General features: G+C 40.9%; 1 protein-coding gene across 1 annotated transcript in view; it reads right to left on the bottom strand.

Moving 5' to 3' along the window:
• ap3b1a (adaptor related protein complex 3 subunit beta 1a) overlaps nt 1–23,170 on the bottom strand; it is a 161,300-nt gene that overhangs the window by 6,846 nt on the left and 131,284 nt on the right. The window contains exons 24-26 of the mRNA XM_084046027.1: nt 20,988–21,072; nt 18,691–18,788; nt 17,040–17,178 (exon numbers count right to left, since the gene is read on the bottom strand). Coding sequence (XP_083902153.1) covers nt 17,040–17,178; nt 18,691–18,788; nt 20,988–21,072 — 322 coding nt within the window. The remainder of the gene's footprint in view (nt 1–17,039; nt 17,179–18,690; nt 18,789–20,987; nt 21,073–23,170) is intronic.

Raw genomic sequence — 23,170 nt, 5'->3', positions numbered from 1 at the left:
CCCTATGAATACCAGTATGGACTTAAAAAAAACACATTTATGTTTTTTTAAGTGAGTCATGTTGTGATGACCACACACCGCCCACTTCACACTGGGTGTGATTTTTTAATTGACGTAGAGCTACGTCAATGGCAGGGAATGTGTTAAAGAGCTGGAGAGAGAGGGAGACTCATGTCACTGAACAAACAAACAACACATATCACTTACCCTAGCTTTAACCCTAATCCTGAAGCCAGAGTTATACTTGATTGCACGCTGGTGTTGCGCACCAAAAATAGCCAATCTACAAGCTCAAAAAGTGCTGCAGCATGGTGCGTTGTTGGTCTTGTAGATCTACTATTTTCAGTATGAAACTTAATATAATCCTAACGCCTAATCATAACCTCTAAATGTCTAATCCTAACACTTGAGTCTGTTCCTAACTAATCAGGAAAATGGGCCTCACAATGTCTATTTCTCTAATTCTACTATACTTGTGGACACACACACACACACACACACACACACACACACACACACACACACACACACACACACACACACACACACACACACACACACACACACACACACACACACACACACACACACACACACACACACACACACACACACACACACACACACACACACACAGGGGACAGATAAAGGGACACTAAGTGTGTGTGGGGTGGGGGTCTCTCTCTCTAGGGAGGGTAAATTAGCATCAACAGGATAGCAGTGAGTTTCCTCACACTTAATTAAAATATCAGCCTCAGCAGGAACACAATAACCCCCCTAGACACACACACACACACACACACACCAGTTAATAATTCACCACATATTTTCAGCAAAGGCCCTTTTCTGTGCTTTCAGTTGTTGTTCAACTGCCCATATCTATGGAATGGACCATCGTGGCTGCACAATTGTTTTTCTCCGAATGTACGATACAATATCGTTGCTGTCGGGCAAAAACCTCTCATCTCCATGTTCTAACCTTTTTTGTTTTTTCATAAATTAACGCCCTAGTAGGGCCTAGTTGATCATACTACCGTACTAGCCTGGGATCCAGTCTAATTCACTACGTTCGGCTGATTTTGTTTTCTCACTTCACTTATCAGTCTGGCCAGCCTCCTGTTTGACTCGTATTTCAATTACGTAGGAAGTGACTCGAGTTTTACATTGGACAACACTGGTCCCGCCCCCTCCCCCCAAAGTAAAGACCAATCAGAAGCCGCGAGTCGTTTTCACTCGTGCTGTGCACGGATATACAGTAGGAGGCTTTCCAGACTGCATAGCGAGTGAGAAAAAGAAATCCGCCGAAAGTATCGGAGCAGTCTGGATCCCAGGCTATCATACTAATGCATCAAACAAAAGCATCAAAAGTAGCAGATCTTCAATTCGAGCTTGTAGATCTGCTACTTTTGAATTTGAATCCTGAAAAGTAACAGTTTTGGAGATATGAGGTTTCCACCCGACAGAGACGATATATAACTGTATAGCTGTTGTTAAACAGTAAAATAAATAATACAACAACATGCCTGGCATGTTTTGAGGACATACTGTACAATTCTTCTTCTACTTGTTTTCCCTCTCACTCCTGGGTTTTAGGCTAATAATCACATTCTAACAGTCCAGTTTAATGTAAAATCTGTCAATAGGCTCTATTCACAGCAGCCATATTATGAAGACATTCACAGGTGTTACCAATGATACTAATGAAGGCTCTGTTCCATTCTGGTCAAACAGAGTCAGGGTGCTGATATTGTGCATGTTGGCTCACTGGAAACACTCTGCTACACCAGTGGGTCTACAGTTGGGGTCCAGGGACCCTCATGTGCTTCCAAATGGCCCCTTGCAGGTGTGTAACTCTGAGAGTGTACAAATGGAACCAAATGGACCCGTAAGGGTCCATTTGGTTCCATTTGTACACTCTCAGAATTATGGGGGTCGTGGAAACCACTGTGCTACACTAAATGGAACAGAGCCTTCATTAGTATCATTGGTAACACCTGTGAATGTCTTCATAATATGGCTGCTGTGAATAGAGCCTATTTCAAAAAGACAAATTTGTTATTTGGTATTCATTCATTCATTTTTTTTATAAATTATACGCTCACGTGTTGAGAGCTTGTAGTCTTAAAAATTATCAAAATAATGATCTTGAAAAAAAGGTTTAATAATTGTGAAACATTTTAACACCACGGATCTTGTATGGGGGTCCCTGGCACAGCATATTTTCAGATGGGGGTTCCGTGGCCAAATACTTGTTCATTCGGGGGTCCTTGACATGAAAACCAATGACCTAACCAACCCCTAGGGCCCTCTCTCTCAGCCCCCCCCCCCCCCCCACCACCTCTCTCTCAGCAGTGTAAGCTCTCTCTCTCTCTGTGTCTCAGTAGTGAGGTGTGTGCACACATATATTCCCTGGTGTTTGGGTAATGGATTTAGGATATAAATGTAAATCATTTTGTCCAGCAGTCGGTTAACAGCAGCCTGAGGCTTTTTTTTCACTGTGTCCACACGCACGCACACACACACACACACACACACACACACACACACACACACACACACACACACACACACACACACACACACACACACACACACACACACACACACACACACACACACACACACACACACACACACACACACACACACACACACACACACACACACAGTCCTGTCACAGAATGGTGACATGATGTGAGATCCACATGGTTTATGGGTAAGTATGGACTGTATATGTGCATATTAACGTCTCTATCATTAAAAAAGGCTTGTTTTTTTATTAGACTATAGTCTAAAACAAACATGCATTCTTAATGATTACAGGCTGGAATTCAATCCGGGAACGCATCTGTGTCATTTGAGATTTTGGCTAGAACCATTATTTTATAAACTTTGGCCATTCAAAAATAGCACATATACAGTACAAGCTCGTAGCGCTATGAGCTTGTAGATCTGCTATTTCTGAAAAATATTGGAACTTTAGTGCAAATCTTTGAAAATATATATTTTTAAAGTGAACATTTGTAACTCAAATCTTTACTTCTGGAGGTCCCTGGAACAACATATTTTACAAATGTTATAAATAGCCAAAGAAATCGAAAATGGCACAGATACCTTACCGGTCTAAATGGGCTAACGTCTATATCATTAAAAATGCATGCTTTTTTATTAGACTATAACCATGCATTCTTAATGATTACAGGCTAGAATTAAACATTAATAACGTGAATAGAGGAACCACAAAAAGAAATAATTTATAAAACGCACACACACACAGGTTTGTATCACTATACTTGAGAGGACATAAACATTGTAGGACGCCAATTTAATGAATGTCATTTCGTTTTTTTTGCCATTTTTAACCGCAAGCCTAAATGCGACGCGTTGTGAGCTTGTAGATCGTCAATTTTTTGGTGCACAACCCCAGCGCACAATTAAGTATGAATCAGGCATAACTCTCTAGTCTAAATCTCTAAACCCTTCTAAATATAATCCTAATCTCAACCTGAATCTTTTTCTAATTGTAAACGTATCTCTAAAAATCGTTTTTAACCATAACAAATATATTTTTCTTGTCAGGAGGACCTGGAAAATGGTACCTCATAATGTCTTTTTCTCATATTATACTATACTTGCAGTGGTGAAAAAAGTACTCACATTTTTTACTTAAGTAAAAGTATCAATACCACATTATAAAAATATTCTGTTAGAAGTAAAAGGCCTGTGTTCAAAATGTTACTTGAGTAAAAGTACAAAAGTATTGCCATTAACTATACTTACCAAAAGTAAAAGTACTAAAATGTTTGAAAATAGCAGATCTACAAGATCATGCAAGATTGTAGATCGGCTATTTTCAAATAGCCTACGTATAAAATAGGGTTAAAGTGGTTAATGTATGTGTAATAACATAATAATATATATCTGCAAAGTAACTAAAGTTTTCAAATAAATGCAGTGGAGTAAAAGTACAATATTTGCCTGTGAGATGCAGTGGAGTAAAAGTATTGAAAATGGGAAGTACTCCAGTAAAGTAAAAATCCCCCCCCCCCAAACACACACACACACACACACACACACACACACACACACACACACACACACACAGAGGGGTGGTAGTGTATTGGTTGCATTAATTGCACCGTTTGGAGCTCTGGACTCTGAGTTGCATTGATCTGCAGGTTGCAGCCACGCATCCACCACCAATTATCTATGATGTGTGTGTGTGTGTGTGTGTGTGTGTGTGTGTGTGTGTGTGTGTGTGTGTGTGTGAGAGAATGGATTAGACATTCAGAGGTTAGGTTTAGGGGTTAGGATTGGAATCATGCCTGACTTAATACCCCCCCAAAACATTTTTTGGGGTCTATTTTCGTCTATTTTCAATGCTGTCCCAATATGTTGATGTCCTCACAAGTATAGTAAACGTGGGTGTGCGTGCGAGTGTGTGTGTGGGTGCCATCTGTCTCCCCTCCACCATGCCACTACAGTACATGAAACCCTTAAACAGACACAAGACAACAGGCGAACGAGGCTACAGCTCAACCGGAAGGTTCCGAGTTCGATCCCAATATGATATTAAAACATATATAATCTGTACAATGAAGCAATAGAAACTACATGCTGCCAGGTAAACACGTGAACCACGCATCTGTGTCATTTTAGATTTTAGCTACAACAATTTTTTAATAATTTGGGCTATTCATAAATAGCAGATATACAAGCTCGAAGCGTGGCACGAGTGCACGCGCTATGAGGTTGTAGATCTGCTATTTTAGAAAAATCTTGAACATTTGTGCAAATCTTTGAATATATATAATTTTAAAGCGAACATTTGTAACTCAAATCTTTGCGCTATGAGCTTGTATATCTGCCATTTTTGAATAGCCAAAGAAATCTAAAATGTCAGAGATCCTGGATTGAATGGGCTAAATAACATGCTTTCAAATGGCCATTTTAACTTTTGCATAAGACTGCATGGGCTGGGTCGAGTGCTACGGGCTCAGGTGGAGTCTGAAGAGTTGAGTCATTCATCTATATCCCCTTTACCTGCATCTAATGCAAACATTTGACCACAGGAATGTGTACTGTCTGTGTCACTGTGATTTTAAACACTTACGCCATATTTTACAGCTATCTGAATAAAACAAGTCAAATACAAATCCCACACACTGTCTTGAAATGCTGAAATAATTTAAAATGTGGAAGCAACGTTTTGGGCAGCGTGCAAGAGTTTTTTTTTTCTTCAGTCATGTTTAGCCTTTGGCTTTCACCAGGGATAAGCGAAAATAGCCGATCTACAAGCTCATCAGCTATTTTCGCTATTTCAGAAATGTTTTTAAAGAGAAAGTAATTTCTCAAGAACAGATTCAGAGCTTCGCAATCTGAATCAGTCGGGACGGTCGTTCAGAACGTGTGCAAATTGGCCTACAAGTGGACAGGCCTTAGATCCGGAAGCAAGCCGCGCTTTAACCAATCAAAGCCGCTCCAGTCTCCACGGACTTTCTAGGTCTGCGAGGCGAAACATATGGGCCGCGGCCCAGACTGACACAAATAGTGCACAGCGCACGTCAAGATTTAATTAAAATTTCTCCGTAATCCACACAAGTATGTTTATAAATACCGTGTCAGTTAAGTTATATCACCAGCCGATCGAAGAATACGATTTGAAACGCAAGTGACAGACGGTGGCGTTTTTCTCCATCGCGGCATCCCCGGCGTCTGTCTCCGCACGGTAACGTTACATCGTTACCGTGCGGAGACAGATTTTTTTAACTCCACGGAATTTAACTCCACGGAACCAAATGGATCCGTGGACCCTCTCTCTCTCGGACTAACAAAAACTGCCAAAATGGCTCTTAAGCCACCCGCTCATATTGAACATAATTCCTAAGTCAATTGTTTATGAACAGAGCTAAATCAGTTTGTGTGCCTCAGCCTAAGCATAAGAGAGGCATATTTTTTGGTTGCCACTGCGCGGCCCATAGTGTTCCGTGGTGGAAGAAATGTTATCTAGTCGGAATGAAAACATAGGCGCACCACCGGAAGTGGAGGGCTGAGGGCATGGACCAAACCCCGGTTTCCAGTCAGCGTAGGTCTAGTTAATCACTCCCCCAGAGTCAAATGAAAAAGTGAATAACGCTGAGGGCGCTGTTTTTCCTTTTTATTTGACGATGGGTTCCCAGATTGAAGAGAAAGTGGTTATGTGTGTGTGTGGTTTTATAAATATTGAACCAGGAGTTTGTGACTAAATAATAACTACATTGGATCGCATTGGAAAAGAGGTTATTTTTTTCCCCATTTCCTGAAAAGTAACAGTTTTGGACATAAACGGTTTCTGCCCGACCATATTATTCCATGCTGATGCCTGGTGTCCAGGTGGACAAGTGTCCTTCAACTGGGAGGTCAGTGACACCGGACCGTCCCGGACGGGATCAGAACACACTTAGACCAAGCAGATGGCCAGAGCTATTAGCCTCTGTTGGCACAATATAGCACCCTTTGCCTCTGAGAACGTACAAGTGGAACCAAATGGACCCTTACATGTCCATTTGTATGGTGGAAAGTAACTACTACTTTTTCTGAGGTAAATGTAGTAGATAGTTGTATGTATGTGGATATTTCTGAGGTATCTTTTACTTTACTGGAGTATTTCAGTAAAGTAGTTTTCAGTACTTTTACTGCTACTCCATTACATCTCAGAGGCAAATATTGTACTTACTTTTACATTTAGCAGATCTACTTTTAAATAGCAGATCTACAAGCTCACAACGCGTCGCGTCGTGATGCGACGCGTTGTGAGCTTGTAGATCTGCTATTTTCAAAGAGTTTAGTACTTTCACTTTTGGTACTTTGAGTTTATTTTCATGCCAATACTTTTGTACTTTTACTCAAGTAACATTTTGAACACAGGCCTTTTACTTGTAACAGAGTATTTTTATATTGCGGTATTGCTACTTTTACGTAAGTAAAAAAATTGAGTACTTTTTCCACAACTGACTATTAGACATACTTCTGTGTGTTCTCTTGAATTTTCCTTTGTCTTGCATCATGCAAGCACTGCAGAGTGTTGAATATTGTATATTGTAAATGTTTTTGCCACTTATTGATGGTGTTGCATTGAATCAGTGTTAACTTTGACAGTAAATTCTGATGTGGTTTAGTGAGTCTTTTGAATGAAATATTTTTTGGGTCATATTTTAGTCAACTGAAATGTTTTACCTTTAGTCTACTTTTAGTTAAAGGAGAATTCCTGTCATTTTAAGTGTTATGTTTGATGTGTGTCAAATCACTTACCAACGTAGGAATGAAAATCGCGTAACTCCACAGAGCCCCCTATCGACCCCCACCGTTGTCATTATAGGAGGATATAGGATAGCCCAAATTCGCCTATTTTAACCAATGCAAAGTCTGTTTTTTTGCTTCTAGTACTCATTGTTGAGTCCCATGATAATGTAACAGGCGCTAAAACTCCCGACAAGCTAACGGCTAATAACAGAACGAGCTAATGCTGGTTGCTGGTTTCTCTCCCGACCTGGCAACCTGGGGCTGCCATGCAGAGAGATAAGCAGCCCCAGCGTTAGCTCGTTTGTTATTAGCCGTTAGCTTGTCGGGAGTTTTAGCGCCTGTTACATTATCATGGGACTCAACAATGAGTACTAGAAGCAAAAAAACAGACTTTGCATTGGTTAAAATAGGCGAATTTGGGCTATCCTATATCCTCCTATAATGACAACGGTGGGGGTCGATAGGGGGCTCTGTGGAGTTACGCGATTTTCATTCCTACGTTGGTAAGTGATTTGACACACATCAAACATAACACTTAAAATGACCGGAATTCTCCTTTAACTAAATATTATGAGATTTCAGTCAAAAAAATATAGTTGATTTAGTCAACATTTTATTTTGGCAGGCTTTTTATGGTGTCATAGTGCCGGATTTTTACATACAGTAGCTGTGTGCCAAAAACAGCCGATCTACAAGCTCACAACGTGTCTGCGACGAGTTGTGAGCTTGTAGATCGGCTATTTTTGGAGTGTGACACCCACACCAAACATAAAATAACGTTTCTTAGATCTACTGGATCTCTTCTCCACTAGCCCCTCCCTAACATTTTAGTCTAGTTTTTATTTGTTGAAGATATTGTCAAAATATAGCTTAGTTTTTTGGCGTTTTTTTGGGCCACGAAAAAAGGCAGTCGACGAACATTTATCGCAATAGTTTTAGTCGACAAAATGAACACTTTACAGCAGCCATATTATGAAGACATTCACAGGTGTTACCAATGATACTAATGAAGGCTCTGTTCCATTCTGGTCAAACAGAGTCAGGGTGCTGATATTGTGCATGTTGGCCCACTGGAAACACTCTGTTACACCAGTGGGTCTACAGTTGGGGTCCAGGGACCCTCATGGGCTTCCAAATAGCCCCTTACAGGTGTGTAACTCTGAGAGTGTACAAATGGAACCAAATGGACCCGTAAGGGTCCATTTGGTTCCATTTGTACACTTTTTCTGAGGTAAATGTAGTAGATAGTTGTATGTATGTGGATATTTCTGAGGTATCTTTTACTTTACTGGAGTATTTCAGTAAAGTAGTTTTCAGTACTTTTACTGCTACTCCATTACATCTCAGAGGCAAATATTGTACTTACTTTTACATTTAGCAGATCTACTTTTAAATAGCAGATCTACAAGCTCACAACGCGTCGCGTCGTGATGCGACACGTTGTGAGCTTGTAGATCTGCTATTTTCAAAGAGTTTAGTACTTTCACTTTTGGTACTTTGAGTTTATTTTCATGCCAATACTTTTGTACTTTTACTCAAGTAACATTTTGAACACAGGCCTTTTACTTGTAACAGAGTATTTTTATATTGCGGTATTGCTACTTTTACGTAAGTAAAAAAATTGAGTACTTTTTCCACAACTGACTATTAGACATACTTCTGTGTGTTCTCTTGAATTTTCCTTTGTCTTGCATCATGCAAGCACTGCAGAGTGTTGAATATTGTATATTGTAAATGTTTTTGCCACTTATTGATGGTGTTGCATTGAATCAGTGTTAACTTTGACAGTAAATTCTGATGTGGTTTAGTGAGTCTTTTGAATGAAATATTTTTTGGGTCATATTTTAGTCAACTGAAATGTTTTACCTTTAGTCTACTTTTAGTTAACTAAATATTATGAGATTTCAGTCAAAAAAATATAGTTGATTTAGTCAACATTTTATTTTGGCAGGCTTTTTATTGTGTCATAGTGCCGGATTTTTACATACAGTAGCTGTGTGCCAAAAACAGCCGATCTACAAGCTCACAACGTGTCTGCGACGAGTTGTGAGCTTGTAGATCGGCTATTTTTGGAGTGTGACACCCACACCAAACATAAAATAACATGTCTTAGATCTACTGGATCTCTTCTCCACTAGCCCCTCCCTAACATTTTAGTCTAGTTTTTATTTGTTGAAGATATTGTCAAAATATAGCTTAGTTTTTTGGCGTTTTTTTGGGCCACGAAAAAAGGCAGTCGACGAACATTTATCGCAATAGTTTTAGTCGACAAAATGAACACTTTACAGCAGCCATATTATGAAGACATTCACAGGTGTTACCAATGATACTAATGAAGGCTCTGTTCCATTCTGGTCAAACAGAGTCAGGGTGCTGATATTGTGCATGTTGGCCCACTGGAAACACTCTGTTACACCAGTGGGTCTACAGTTGGGGTCCAGGGACCCTCATGGGCTTCCAAATAGCCCCTTACAGGTGTGTAACTCTGAGAGTGTACAAATGGAACCAAATGGACCCGTAAGGGTCCATTTGGTTCCATTTGTACACTTTTTCTGAGGTAAATGTAGTAGATAGTTGTATGTATGTGGATATTTCTGAGGTATCTTTTACTTTACTGGAGTATTTCAGTAAAGTAGTTTTCAGTACTTTTACTGCTACTCCATTACATCTCAGAGGCAAATATTGTACTTACTTTTACATTTAGCAGATCTACTTTTAAATAGCAGATCTACAAGCTCACAACGCGTCGCGTCGTGATGCGACGCGTTGTGAGCTTGTAGATCTGCTATTTTCAAAGAGTTTAGTACTTTCACTTTTGGTACTTTGAGTTTATTTTCATGCCAATACTTTTGTACTTTTACTCAAGTAACATTTTGAACACAGGCCTTTTACTTGTAACAGAGTATTTTTATATTGCGGTATTGCTACTTTTACGTAAGTAAAAAAATTGAGTACTTTTTCCACAACTGACTATTAGACATACTTCTGTGTGTTCTCTTGAATTTTCCTTTGTCTTGCATCATGCAAGCACTGCAGAGTGTTGAATATTGTATATTGTAAATGTTTTTGCCACTTATTGATGGTGTTGCATTGAATCAGTGTTAACTTTGACAGTAAATTCTGATGTGGTTTAGTGAGTCTTTTGAATGAAATATTTTTTGGGTCATATTTTAGTCAACTGAAATGTTTTACCTTTAGTCTACTTTTAGTTAACTAAATATTATGAGATTTCAGTCAAAAAAATATAGTTGATTTAGTCAACATTTTATTTTGGCAGGCTTTTTATGGTGTCATAGTGCCGGATTTTTACATACAGTAGCTGTGTGCCAAAAACAGCCGATCTACAAGCTCACAACGTGTCTGCGACGAGTTGTGAGCTTGTAGATCGGCTATTTTTGGAGTGTGACACCCACACCAAACATAAAATAACGTTTCTTAGATCTACTGGATCTCTTCTCCACTAGCCCCTCCCTAACATTTTAGTCTAGTTTTTATTTGTTGAAGATATTGTCAAAATATAGCTTAGTTTTTTGGCGTTTTTTTGGGCCACGAAAAAAGGCAGTCGACGAACATTTATCGCAATAGTTTTAGTCGACAAAATGAACACTTTACAGCAGCCATATTATGAAGACATTCACAGGTGTTACCAATGATACTAATGAAGGCTCTGTTCCATTCTGGTCAAACAGAGTCAGGGTGCTGATATTGTGCATGTTGGCCCACTGGAAACACTCTGTTACACCAGTGGGTCTACAGTTGGGGTCCAGGGACCCTCATGGGCTTCCAAATAGCCCCTTACAGGTGTGTAACTCTGAGAGTGTACAAATGGAACCAAATGGACCCGTAAGGGTCCATTTGGTTCCATTTGTACACTCTCAGAGTTATGGGGGTCGTGGAAACCACTGTGCTACACGAAAGGGAACAGAGCCTTCATTAGTATCATTGGTAACACCTGTGAAGGAAGTGATAATATGGCTGCTGTGCATAGAGCCTATTGAATGTGATGTCTTTCTATCATGCATCTACAGTATGTTTTTCTTGCCCTGTAAGCTGTGTCTTAACTGCTGAAATTCCCCTCGCTGGATCAACGAAGGTCTTATCTGATCTCATTTGGTTGCATTTGTACACTCTTGAATGAATGAACACCAAGGATGTTACTGTGGGCCATCTTTAGTGTTTTCGTTAACCCATTAAGATCGGGAGAGAATCTGTGTCATTTTCACGATTTTTCTTTCAAAAATAGCAGATCTACAAGCTCATAGCGCGGCATTCGGTGCCGCACTATGAGCTTGTAGAGCTTGTAGATCTAGTCTCTCAGAGAAGAAACTCTACAAGCTTGTTGATCTGCTATTTTTGAAAAAAAGAAAAATGTGAAAATGTGTGCAACTCTCAAATCTTTGATTCTGTGGGATTCTACAAATGTCTTCTAAATCTTACAGTTTTTTGGGAAAAAAAATCATTTTTTATATCAGAGGTTCTCAAACTTTGTTCATGTGAAGGACCCCCACAATTATATGCATTTGGCCACGGAACCCCCATCTCAAAATATTTTGTTCCAGGGACCTATTATCGTATATCTGCTATTTTTGAATAGCCAAAATAAATCTTAAAATGACACAGATGCGTTCCCAGTCGTAATGGGTTAATAAACTCCATTTCCATGATTATCTGGTGCTGAGGAAAAAAAAGGTTTTATGATGTTCCTCGACTAATGGAACACAAACACACTACGATAGAGCTGTCACATTTCTTATAAAGCTATACTGCAGGTCGAGAGTTTAGAGAGGCTGGTCAATTCAGTGCTAAGTAGGAACTGGGTACGTGCAGGGGAACAATTCAGCATTTAGGAGGAAAAAAAGGGCTATAATGAAATTATATAAAAAGAGTAAAGCAAAGAGAGAGAAAAAAAACAGCACAGCTTATAAATCAAGGGGGCTCACTTTGTGAAAAATAGGCTCTAACCAGAGGGATTGGCAATGCATGCAAAATTCCATCAAATTTGCTTTCAAACCGACTGAAAAATAGGGCTAGATTTATTCCATTCCGCCTGTTTAGACATAAACAAGAGAACAGCGTTTTGTACGTTTGCTTTCCTGCTTGATTTATTGCCATCCTGCTTTCCAGCAATCAATTCAATTTCAGTGTTTTCACTGAAAATCCCCTTTCGTTTGCTCCCCTCCCCCCCTCCCCTAAACACACTGGCTGCCGGCTGGGGAAAAGCAGTGCTGCACCCTGCTGGTGGACAATGGTACTGCTGCACAGGAGATGAAGTGTTTACAAAGAGCTCCGGTGATGTTAATCATACGGTCACTGTCGTCGTGGAAACCTCGTATGTCCAGAACTGTTACTTTTCAGGAAATAGGCTCTATGCACAGCAGGCATATTGGGAATGAATTGGGCCCCTGTCTTACATCCTTCACAGGTGTTACTAATGATACTAATGAAGGCTCTGTTCCATTCTGGTCAAACAGAGTCAGGGTGCTGATATTGTGCATGTTGGCACACTGGAAATACTAGTTGGTCTCAAAGTGTGGTCCAGGGACCCTCGTGGTACCTTGGGGGGGTGTAACTCTTGAGAGTGTACAAATGGAACCAAATGGACCCTGCCGGGTCCATTTGGTTCCATTTGTACACTCTCAAGAGTTATGGGGGTCCTTGAAATTAAAAAGTTTGAGAACACTAAAGTTTGCTACACTAAATGGAACAGAGCCTTCATTAGTGTCATTGGTAACATCTGTGAAGGAAGCAAGGAAGGGGCCCAATTTCTGTCCAATATGGCTTATGTGCATAGAGCCTATTGAAAAAAAGTAGTGTTCACGCCACGTTTCGAGCTTGAGGATCTGCTGTTTTTGATGCTTTTATGTGACGCTGTAGTATGATCAAGTAGGGCATTCATTTATGAAAAAACGCAAAAAGTTAGAATCTGGATATAGGAGGTTTTTGTCTCGGAACGGAATATATTATGAATCAACCACTTCAGCCCTATTTCAAATCTAGTGCAAATAGCAGATCTACAAGCTCACAACGCGTCACAGTGCAACACCTTGTGAGCTTGTATATCTGCTATTTGCACTAGTTTTGACATTGATTTGACACTTTGGTGGAAATGTTCTGAATGTCAATACAGCATTGCATTGACATTAAACAGGAACATGTACTTCATTATGTGCAAATCTTTGAATACATATATTTTTAAGCGAACATTTGTAACTCAAATCTTTGCGTCTGGAGGTCCCCCTGGAACAACCAATATTTTACAAATGTTCGCTTTAAAAAATATATATTCAAACATTTTCACGATTAAAAAAAAATAGCAGATCTACAAGCTCATAGCGCGGCAATCGGTGGCGCGCTATGAGCTTGTAGATCTGCTATTTTTGAATAGCCAAAGAAATCTAAAATGACCGAGGTGCTTTCCCGGATTGAATGGGCTAAATAACATTCTTTCAAATGTCCATTTCAACATTTTCTTTTACCTGCATCTGATGTGAACATTGTATTGTTTTAATACTTGAGTATTTACTTGAGTATATATACTTTGTCCACCACTTCCCTCTGGGGAGACAGAGGTGACCTCACTGCTCTGACCTCCTCTACAAACTCTCAGTGTGTGCATCCGATCACATCGATTGATCCATCGATCGCTGCTGTGTGTGTGAGTGTGAGTGTGAGTGTGAGTGTGAGTGTGAGAGTGAGAGAGAGAAAGAGACTCACCAAAACACAACGACTTCAGAAACACACGTATCATTAATGCACACGGTCGCACTGTTGTCCAAACGATGGCCTGGGATTCAACGTCGGGGAAAATAAGTAATATGTAGGGCTTGGTATCGAATTTGGATACTTTTCTTGGCGTCTAAATGAATACTTACTCTTTATCGAAACCTAAGGGGTATCGAAACCATTTGCACTGATTTTTAGAGTTTTGCGTATATTCAAAAATAGCAGATCTGCGAGCTTGAACATCTGCTATTTTTGAAAAAATCTTTAAAGTGTGAGAACTACTGATTTAGAGGGCGTTTGTAGAATCAGCCTCCTCGGGTCTTAATGGGTTATGTAGACATTTGTTCGGTCCGCAGGCCTTCATGTGTAACACTGATGGAGGCCTCCCGAAAGGTGTCCGTTTGGTGGACTGCTGCTGCGGATCATAAGACCTGGAACTGTGTCATTTTTAGATTTGAGCTAAAAAGCAATATTTTACACTTTGGGCTATTCAAAAATAGCACAAGCTCAAGGTCTCAATGGGTTAAGTAAAATATCTGAGTACTTTTTTCACCACAGCTCATATATATATATCTATATCTATCGGTCTAATCAAAGGCTCAGAGCACCTGGCTCATATCAAATCTGCGCGGCTTGATTTTTGCCGTGTCCAACATGGCAGCCATGTAAACAAACGCACAATGTCATTTACAGCTAAACAGCGCGCTGAGGAATGTCTTTGAAAATATTTGAGGCGAGAAATAAGACAATAAAAGAATATCGATTCATATTTGATCAACACTTCCTACCGGTGTTTTCCAAGCCGACCGTGTTGCACTGGACGCACCTGGCATAAATTAACGGACTACTTTCATTACCGTAAGGCGCAATTACATCTTTTTTTAAATCAATCAAATCATGTTGTTGTTGCTTTTGGGTAAATGTATTAATTTCTTTATTAAATAGCCATGTATAAGTGCGATAATCACTGGGGAGCCGGTCATTATTGAAAAAATAAACTACGACAGGGTGATTTAGACCCCGACGCAAATCACCCTGTCAGGGTTTATTTCTCAATCACGACCTGCTCACCACCGATTATGCCTGGCTTAACCCTTTAAGACCTGGGACGCATCTGTGTCACTTTTTTTCAAAAATAGCAGATACACAAGCTCACAGCGCGGCACCGAGTGCCCCGCTATGAACTTGTAGATCTGCTATTTTTGAAAAATCGAGAAAATGTGTGCAAATTAATATATTTATTACTTTAAAGCAAACATTTTAACTCAAATCTTTGCTTCTGGGGGTCCCTGGAACAACATATTTTGAGATGGGGGTCCGCGGCCAAATACATATAATTTTGGGGGTCCTTGACATGAAAAAGTTTGAGCACCACTGACATAGAAACATACGTTTTTTTTCAGAATTATGTTGGGATTCGGAAGACATTTGTAGAATCGGCTTCAGGCCTTAAAGGGTTAAACACCTACAGTTATATATTGTAACGTAGAACTCCAACTGGGTCTCGTTATTGATCACAACCAGCAATCAAAAAGGTGCTCATTTGGTGCAGGTACCAAACAAGAATTGCTATTATTGTTTCCCCAGGCAGGGGTTCTCAAAGTGGGGTCTGGATGTGGTTCTAAGGTTTTTTTCTGGCCAAGGACCCCTTAGCTGAGAGAGATACAGTATGAAGCAGGGACAATGGGAATGACACTGCTCCTGGCAGAGCGTTAGAGAGAACTCGTTAGCTCTCTCTGGACCAGAGCTACTGCAAGCTCACCCCTGCATCATCACAGAGTCACTACAGAGACCTTTTTTTATTAGATCCTTGAACAATGATCTAAATCAGTGGTTCTCAACCTTTTCAGGCTGTGCACTCGGTGCCGCGCTATGAGCTTGTATATCTGCTATTTTTGAATAGCCAAAGAAATTAAAATGACAGACGCGTCACCGGTCTTAATGGGTTAATAATACCAATTGGTATTATATTTTATATAATTTTTATCGTTGATTAGTCAACTTGTAAGGATCGTGCAATCGTGCTTGTGAGTAGCGCCCCCCAAAAACTTGCCATAATTCCCCAATATGCTTCTCCTGTTTTGAGCGACCCGACCTGCCAGCACACATCTGCTTGCTGGCAGGTGTGTTCCAGTCACCAGTGTGTGACTGGCACCTGAGCATGGGTCCTGCAACTTTTACATCCGTCTGTGGTACCGTTTGTGCAAATCTTGCCTGTAAATCTCTGGAAGAAAGCCCATGGTTCCTCAGAGAAGCAAGGGTGAGGAACCGGTCTTCTTGGGGCGTTGTCTTCCTTTGACTTCACCGGTCTCAAAGAACTTGGTTCTTAGTTTGGAAATGGTACCAGGGTCAGCTGACACCAAATAATGCTGCCACTTTGCATAACACCAGCTTCCACTTGCCCTATTGCACGGGCCTTATCCTGAAGCAGTGTTGCTGCTTGGAGCATACACAAACTCAACAAAGTTGCAGAAGCCATGATCAGGTGCCAGTCACACACCTGCTTGCTCAAAACGAGAGCGATTACCAACATGAGCATATTGGCAAATGTTTTTGGGGGTGGGGGGCGCTCACCCTTGCTTCACTGAGGAACCATAGGCTTTCTTCCAGAGATTAACAGGCAAAAATGTGCACAACGGTACCACAGACAGATGTCAAAGTTGCAGGACCTATGGTCAGGTGCCAGTCACACACCTTTGACCGGCAATTTTTTGGGGGGGCGCTGCGCACACCCTGGAGGGCCCGGGCCGTCAAATAATAAATCGATAAAATCAGACAAAAATAAGAATTAAACAACATAACCCTAACCTAACCCTACCCTAACCCTAAAACCGAAATAAAGTGACAAAAAGACCCCCAAAAAGTGACGGAATCCGCCCAAAACCCGCAAAATTGTGGGATGTGCACCGCATGCGCAGGGGGGGGCCTGGTCACTGTGCTGTGCCTCCCGGCCCGGCTTTGAGTTGTTCCGCCGCCACCGTATACTACACCTGTGCCCGTCGGGCACCCGCCTAATTTAACTCAAGAGATCTCACCTGTGGGTGTGGTCCTCACTGGAAGGTATCTCTCCCACGTTGGCCACAGATGTAACACGCGTGCTCATTGGCTGGTTGGCGTTGATCTCTGTCGCCATGGTAACCGTTGCTGAGGTCTCATTCATGCCCAAAAGTTTACCTGGGTGCAAATGATAACCAAATGGTACAAATTATCAGTGGTGGAAAGTAACTAAGTACATTCACTTAAGTACTGTACTTAAGTACAATGTTGAGTCATTTGTACTTTACTTGAGTAATACCATTTTCCAATACTTTTACAAGTTAGCCTCACCCATGGATTAAAGCAACATAAAATCTCACAACAGATTGTTTTTGTTATGCCAAGTTCTTATTATCTGTAATTTGTGAAACAGTGTGAAAGGCGCCCCCACACACACTTAGCACTGCGTTACATAAACAATATGTAGAATTACCAAGTTTTGGTAGCCATACAGCCAACCAGTTGAAGAAAATTGCAGATTGAGCCTTTAACCTTTGCTTTTATGAAATATCTGAGATCATTAGGATTTCCTGGAAGATTAAAGATGCAGTCAGTGACATATTCGGTCATTTTATTTTGAAGATTCAGTCTGAAACGTCGTCTCACCGACTCTCAACCAATCAGAAGGTCCCATCCCTTGAGGCTATGGGACGTTGGAATTTCAATCACTTCAGCCGTGCGCAACAGGGCTAGTGTTTGTTTACAAGTGAGAGAGAGACGACCAGTTAAGCACGTTTGCTACTACGTGGCTTATTTCTAACCTATGTTTTCAGATACATATTTTATTGTGCAGATTAAGTTTAAAATTAGTAATACACCGTCTGGATGTCATCTTGAATGAGATTCAAAACGGAGTAGCTCTGTAATTAAAATCAGCTGTGTTTGAAGAACATGCAGCTATGGGAATCAAACAGGTGCATGTAATCAAGATTCATTTATATTCATGAAAGCTGCGTTATTATGGCATCTATTGTTAGTTATGCCCATGACCACGGATATGCTCTAAAAGTGTGAAAAACACATTTTTCATTTCACTACACCTTTAACCATGTCTTCTATTGCTAGTTTGACCACTTCATATGCTCTTTAATCGTAAAGTAACAAATAACCAAAAATAGGCTCTATCTACAACGTGAGCTTAGAGATTTTTGGTGCGGGACATGCTTCCATATGGCAGTGGTTCACGACCTTTTCAGGCCGCGACCCCCCCAAAATAATCATATTTGAACTGGGGAACCCCCAAAATAATCATATTTGGACTGGGGATTATATTTATATTATATTTAGTTTGACTCGGTTCCACAGATAAATATTGTGAAAATAGCAGATTTAGAAAATAGAGCTCTCAGCGAGGCATTGTGAGCTTGAAGATCAGCTATTTACAAAATGCCTCTTTTGACAATTTGGCCAATGTTTGACCAGTTTTTATAGTATAGTTTGTTGATTACTTTTGATGCAGTAATGGTCTTTCTTATTTTCTAATTCTTTTTTTAGGCATTAAAAATGTCATTTTGTTTTTTAATTTAGTGCCACCTGGGGACCTCCCCCCAAAATCATGTGGGAACCCCCCTGGGGTCGGTCCCGAACCACAGGTTGAGAACCAATGACTGAAATCAGTCATGGCTACTGAGAACTTTAATGGATGATCACCTCGCTCCTTGCAGAAGTCTTGTTCGGTCATGGTGACAGGTGTTAACAGCTCTCCTACGGCAGCCTGGATGGACACACTGAACTGATGCTCTTTGGTGCTGCAAGAGACAAGAAGACAAACTGTTCACTACCATCTGACACATACATACATGTCACATTATAAACAAGCCATTTAAGTCTTCAAATACATTTCAAAACTCTGTTTGAAAGCATCTCACAGGCTCAGTTAGCAGTTGAAATGCATCGCAATCAAAGCGACACATACACTAAGAAGGAAGTTTAAAGCTAAATAATAATAATAATAATAATCTGTATATACGTTATTTAACTCTCTCAGTGCCAAAGAAATAAAAAAATTATTGCGAACTGTGCCAACATTTTTATTTTTTTTTCAAAGTAAAAAAAAAGTGCTTAGGAAGCGAGATACAACCTTTTTCAGTTATAAGTTAAACAAGGAGTGGATGGAGCTGCAAATCTTCAGATAATGATATCTTGGGTTCTGAACACTTTTTTCCAAAAATAAATAAATATATATATATTATTATTATTTTATTTTTTTTAAACTCGGGATTTTTCGTTCTGGCAGGGAGAGTATTCAGTGAAAACTCGGGATAACTCGGGGTCTGGCACTGAGAGAGTTAAAGGGTAATATCCATCCATCCACATTGCAAGTTAATGACATGTAATGGCATGTCACCAGGGTTAAAGTGGTTAAACAAAATTAGACCCGGTTAACAAAACATCTACTGTTGCACCAACTTGGACACATCGTCAGTGTTGTTTCCTGGAGTCACTGGGCGTCTCGGGTCTTGCAACAGACACCCTCCTCCAGGCGACCCGACCGAGGCTGACCTTCATTAACGCTGAGTGTACAAATGGAACCAAATGGACCCTTAAGGCCTCTACACACTGCCCGCCATTTGAAATGGTCGGCGAGTGAACAGATCGTTAAGCATTTCACATTGCACAAGTTTCTCTCTTGAAATCAAGCTAAATATATCGTTGTGATTCTCGCACGATTGATTGGTCGGCGACAAGGGTTCACTGATTGCAAGATATTTCACCACGATGTGATCCCGACCCAATACATACATTTGTTTTTATTCCAAACGTCTCACGAAAACGTGAAAGGCTCCCGTGATATATGCGCGAGACCAAGACAGGACGCTAATGATTGACATTAAATCATTCTCAATTTCTCTGTATTTCTCTCTCTCTCTCTGAAACAAACGTTTCAAAAGTCAACCAGGGTGCAATTCAGATCTGAAGCAGTGTTGCCGTGTCCACTTATTATAAGCGAGTTGCTTGTAAAAAATATTGGTCGTTGCGTTTCTTTTTAGCTTATTTCCAAAGTGTAGTTGCTTATTTGGCTTTATTTCTTAATGTTGCTTTTTTTCTTTGAAAATAGCTGCGACGCGTTGTGAGCTTGTAGATCGGCTATTTTATTTGTATATAGGTTTAAAGTGCTCATGCAGCCTATAGTCGCTTTTGTTGGGCTTGTTTTCATAGACCTGGTTGCTTCTTTCTCGCGCAAAACCTGGCAATACTGTTCAGATACACATATGTGCGACACACACACACACAGGACTGGACTGTCTGTACGGTAATATTGCGGTTCTATGCGGGAGGACTAGCCACGCATGCGTGGCTGTAATGTGCTCTCATTGGCTGAAGCGCGCACTAGATCGGGGCCGATAGCACCAATTATCCAGTAATAATGGAGATATGGGTGTTCGTGTAAGAGTGGGTGAGTGAGTGGCAACGCAAATAATAAGGCAAAGACCCGCCATCTCCGCTTAACCCTTTAAGACCTGAGGCCATTCTTAAAAAATATATTTTTTTAAAAAAAATATAAAAAATATTTTTTCACGATTTTTCAAAAATAGCAGATCTACAAGCTCATAGCGCGGCACTCGGTGCCGCGCTATGAGCTTGTAGATCTGCTATTTTTGAATAGCCAAAGAAATCTAAAGTGACACAGATGCGTTCCAGGTCTCAATGGGTTAACTTCACGCATCTGTGTGAGGTAGGAGACCAGAAGTGGGTTGGAGTCTATTCATTCCAATGGCAGTGTGAAAGTGAACACAGCTTCTGAACCATTCTTTAGCCCTCCCCCCATAAACTAAATGTTGCACCCATTCGTCACAAGCCACACAATCTCCTCAACATTCATCTTTTTTTCCCCAGGAGAAAATTCAACTTTGTTATCATCCTTTTCTCCATCCCAACGTGGGCGGGCGTATGGGTGGGTGTGTATTGGGCGGGTGGGTGCATAGGTGGGTGTCAGCTTGTCTCACCACAACTGGAAGATGGCTGCTTGCGTGGAGTCGTTGAAATCAATACCCATGGAAACGGTAACCGAGGCCTCCGGCTCCAGTCGATCTGACAAACGGAAGAGGAGACAGAGAGAAAGGGGGGGGTGAGTGACAAGGGCAGAGTGGGCAACGTGGGGGGTGGGGGGTGTTAACAGAGTGGAACAGACAGGCGTGCACAGCGTCTGTGTTTTCTACTTCACAAAGCAAGGCCACCGCGTGAGAAATTCATCTTTCAATCTCACTCCTTCAAAGCCAAGGGAAAAAAAAAGAATATGAAGGTCTAGCATATATCCAAAATACCATGCCTGTCAAATACTGCGTCAACGATGGGGAGAGAGAGACACACACACACACACACACACACACACACACACACACACACACACACACACACACACACACACACACACACACACACACACACACACACACACACACACACACACACACACACACACGGAAAGTGAGACAAAGAAGGAGACAGAGAGAGGAGTAAGTGAAAAAGATAAAACTGGGCAATATAACACGGTATTTGACATCATATCTATGGGCATGGGTCTTCAACAGGGGGTCCTCAGAGTTACTACAGGGGGCACCAAATCTTTGTGTGATTTTTACATTATCCACTTTAACCCATTAAGACCTGGAAGTGTGTCATTTTTAGATTTGAGCTAAAAAGCATTATTTTACACTTTGGGCTATTTTGGAAAAATCGTGAAAATGTGTGCAAATCTTTGAATATATATATTTTTAAAGCGAACATTTTTAACTCAAATCTTTGTTTCTGGGGGTCCCTGGAACAAAATATTTTGAGATGGGGGTTGGCGGCCAAATATATATCATTTAGGGGGTCCTTGACATGTCAAAGATAGAGCACCACTGATATAGAAACATAGGTTTTTCAGAAAACTGTTGAGATTTAGGAGATGTAGAATCGGCTTCAGGTCTCAATGGGTTAATACACGTTTGAAGGACCGTGATGAAGACTTAATGTTTCGTAATACCAGCATGTCATGAAACCTTTAAATCCTATGTTGAGGGTCACACAAGGAAATAATGCACTCTTGGAAGTTGAAACGACATAATGTATTTATTTGGTTGTTACGGTGTGCTTGAAAAGTATGCATCTTCATCAGCTAATGATGGCCAACCGTTAACCGTTAATCGTTGAGAAATTGGTAGATATGGACCTTTTTCTCAAGATCCTATCATTGGAACGGACGGAAAGTACGTTTTTTGGACTGGATTCACATCCGTCCATTCCATTTTACAGGGTCCTCGGATCATTCCTAAGTTGCGTTAGAGCGCCCCATGTGGGAAAAAAAAATACTCGATAGGTGTATTTGCAAACACCTAGATCTACGTGTTTGGCACTCAATGTTAATACTAACGGTTAATGGTTAACCGTAAAAATGATGGAGCAATGACGCACTTCCAGCACCCAAGTCCACTGTGTGGACACACTTGTGTATTTTCAGGTGATCTAACCGACTGAAACTCTTCTTACACTGTTTACAGTAGAAAGGTTTTTCTCCAGTGTGAATACGCTGGTGTTTCTTCAGGCTACCTAACAAACTGAAACTCTTGTCACACTGTTTATAGCCTCGGAAATCCAGCCTTTTTTTTTGTTTCAAAAGAAAAAAGTCTGGGCGAACGGTGCAGGAACGATGGTCTTAGGACCTTGTTAACTCCTAACCAACCAGAGTGCAGAGGGGCGTCGCTCTAAATTTGGTGACGTCAGCCTGCTCCGTGCACAGACCGCGGGGGGGGAGGGGGGAGGGGAGGCGGGGACATAGATTGGTGAAGCAATCGGAGGACGGGGCTGCTCCGGGCGCCTGGGTCTGGATCCGCCCTTCGAGACCATGGATTGCTCTCGTTCTCTCAGTCTACACTGTTTACAATGGAATGTTTTTTCTCCTGTGTGGATACGCTGGTGACATTTCAGGCCATCTACTTGATTGAAACTCTTGTCACACTGGTATCAGCGGAAATGTTTTTCTCCAGTGTGAATACGCTGGTGTCTCTTCAGGTCATTTAACAAACGGAAGCTCTTGTCACACTGTTTACAATAGAAAGGTTTTTCTCCCGTGTGAATACGCTGGTGCTTTTTCAGAGTACCTGACTCAGTGAAACTCTTGTCACACTGTTTACAGTAGAAAGGTTTT

The sequence above is a fragment of the Gymnoscopelus microlampas genome (genome assembly GCF_963454915.1).
Source record: "Gymnoscopelus microlampas genome assembly, chromosome: 21".
NCBI classification, from domain to species: domain Eukaryota; kingdom Metazoa; phylum Chordata; class Actinopteri; order Myctophiformes; family Myctophidae; genus Gymnoscopelus; species Gymnoscopelus microlampas.
The sequence above is the reverse complement of the archived record's forward strand: the minus strand, read 5'-3'. Positions and strand labels throughout refer to the sequence as shown.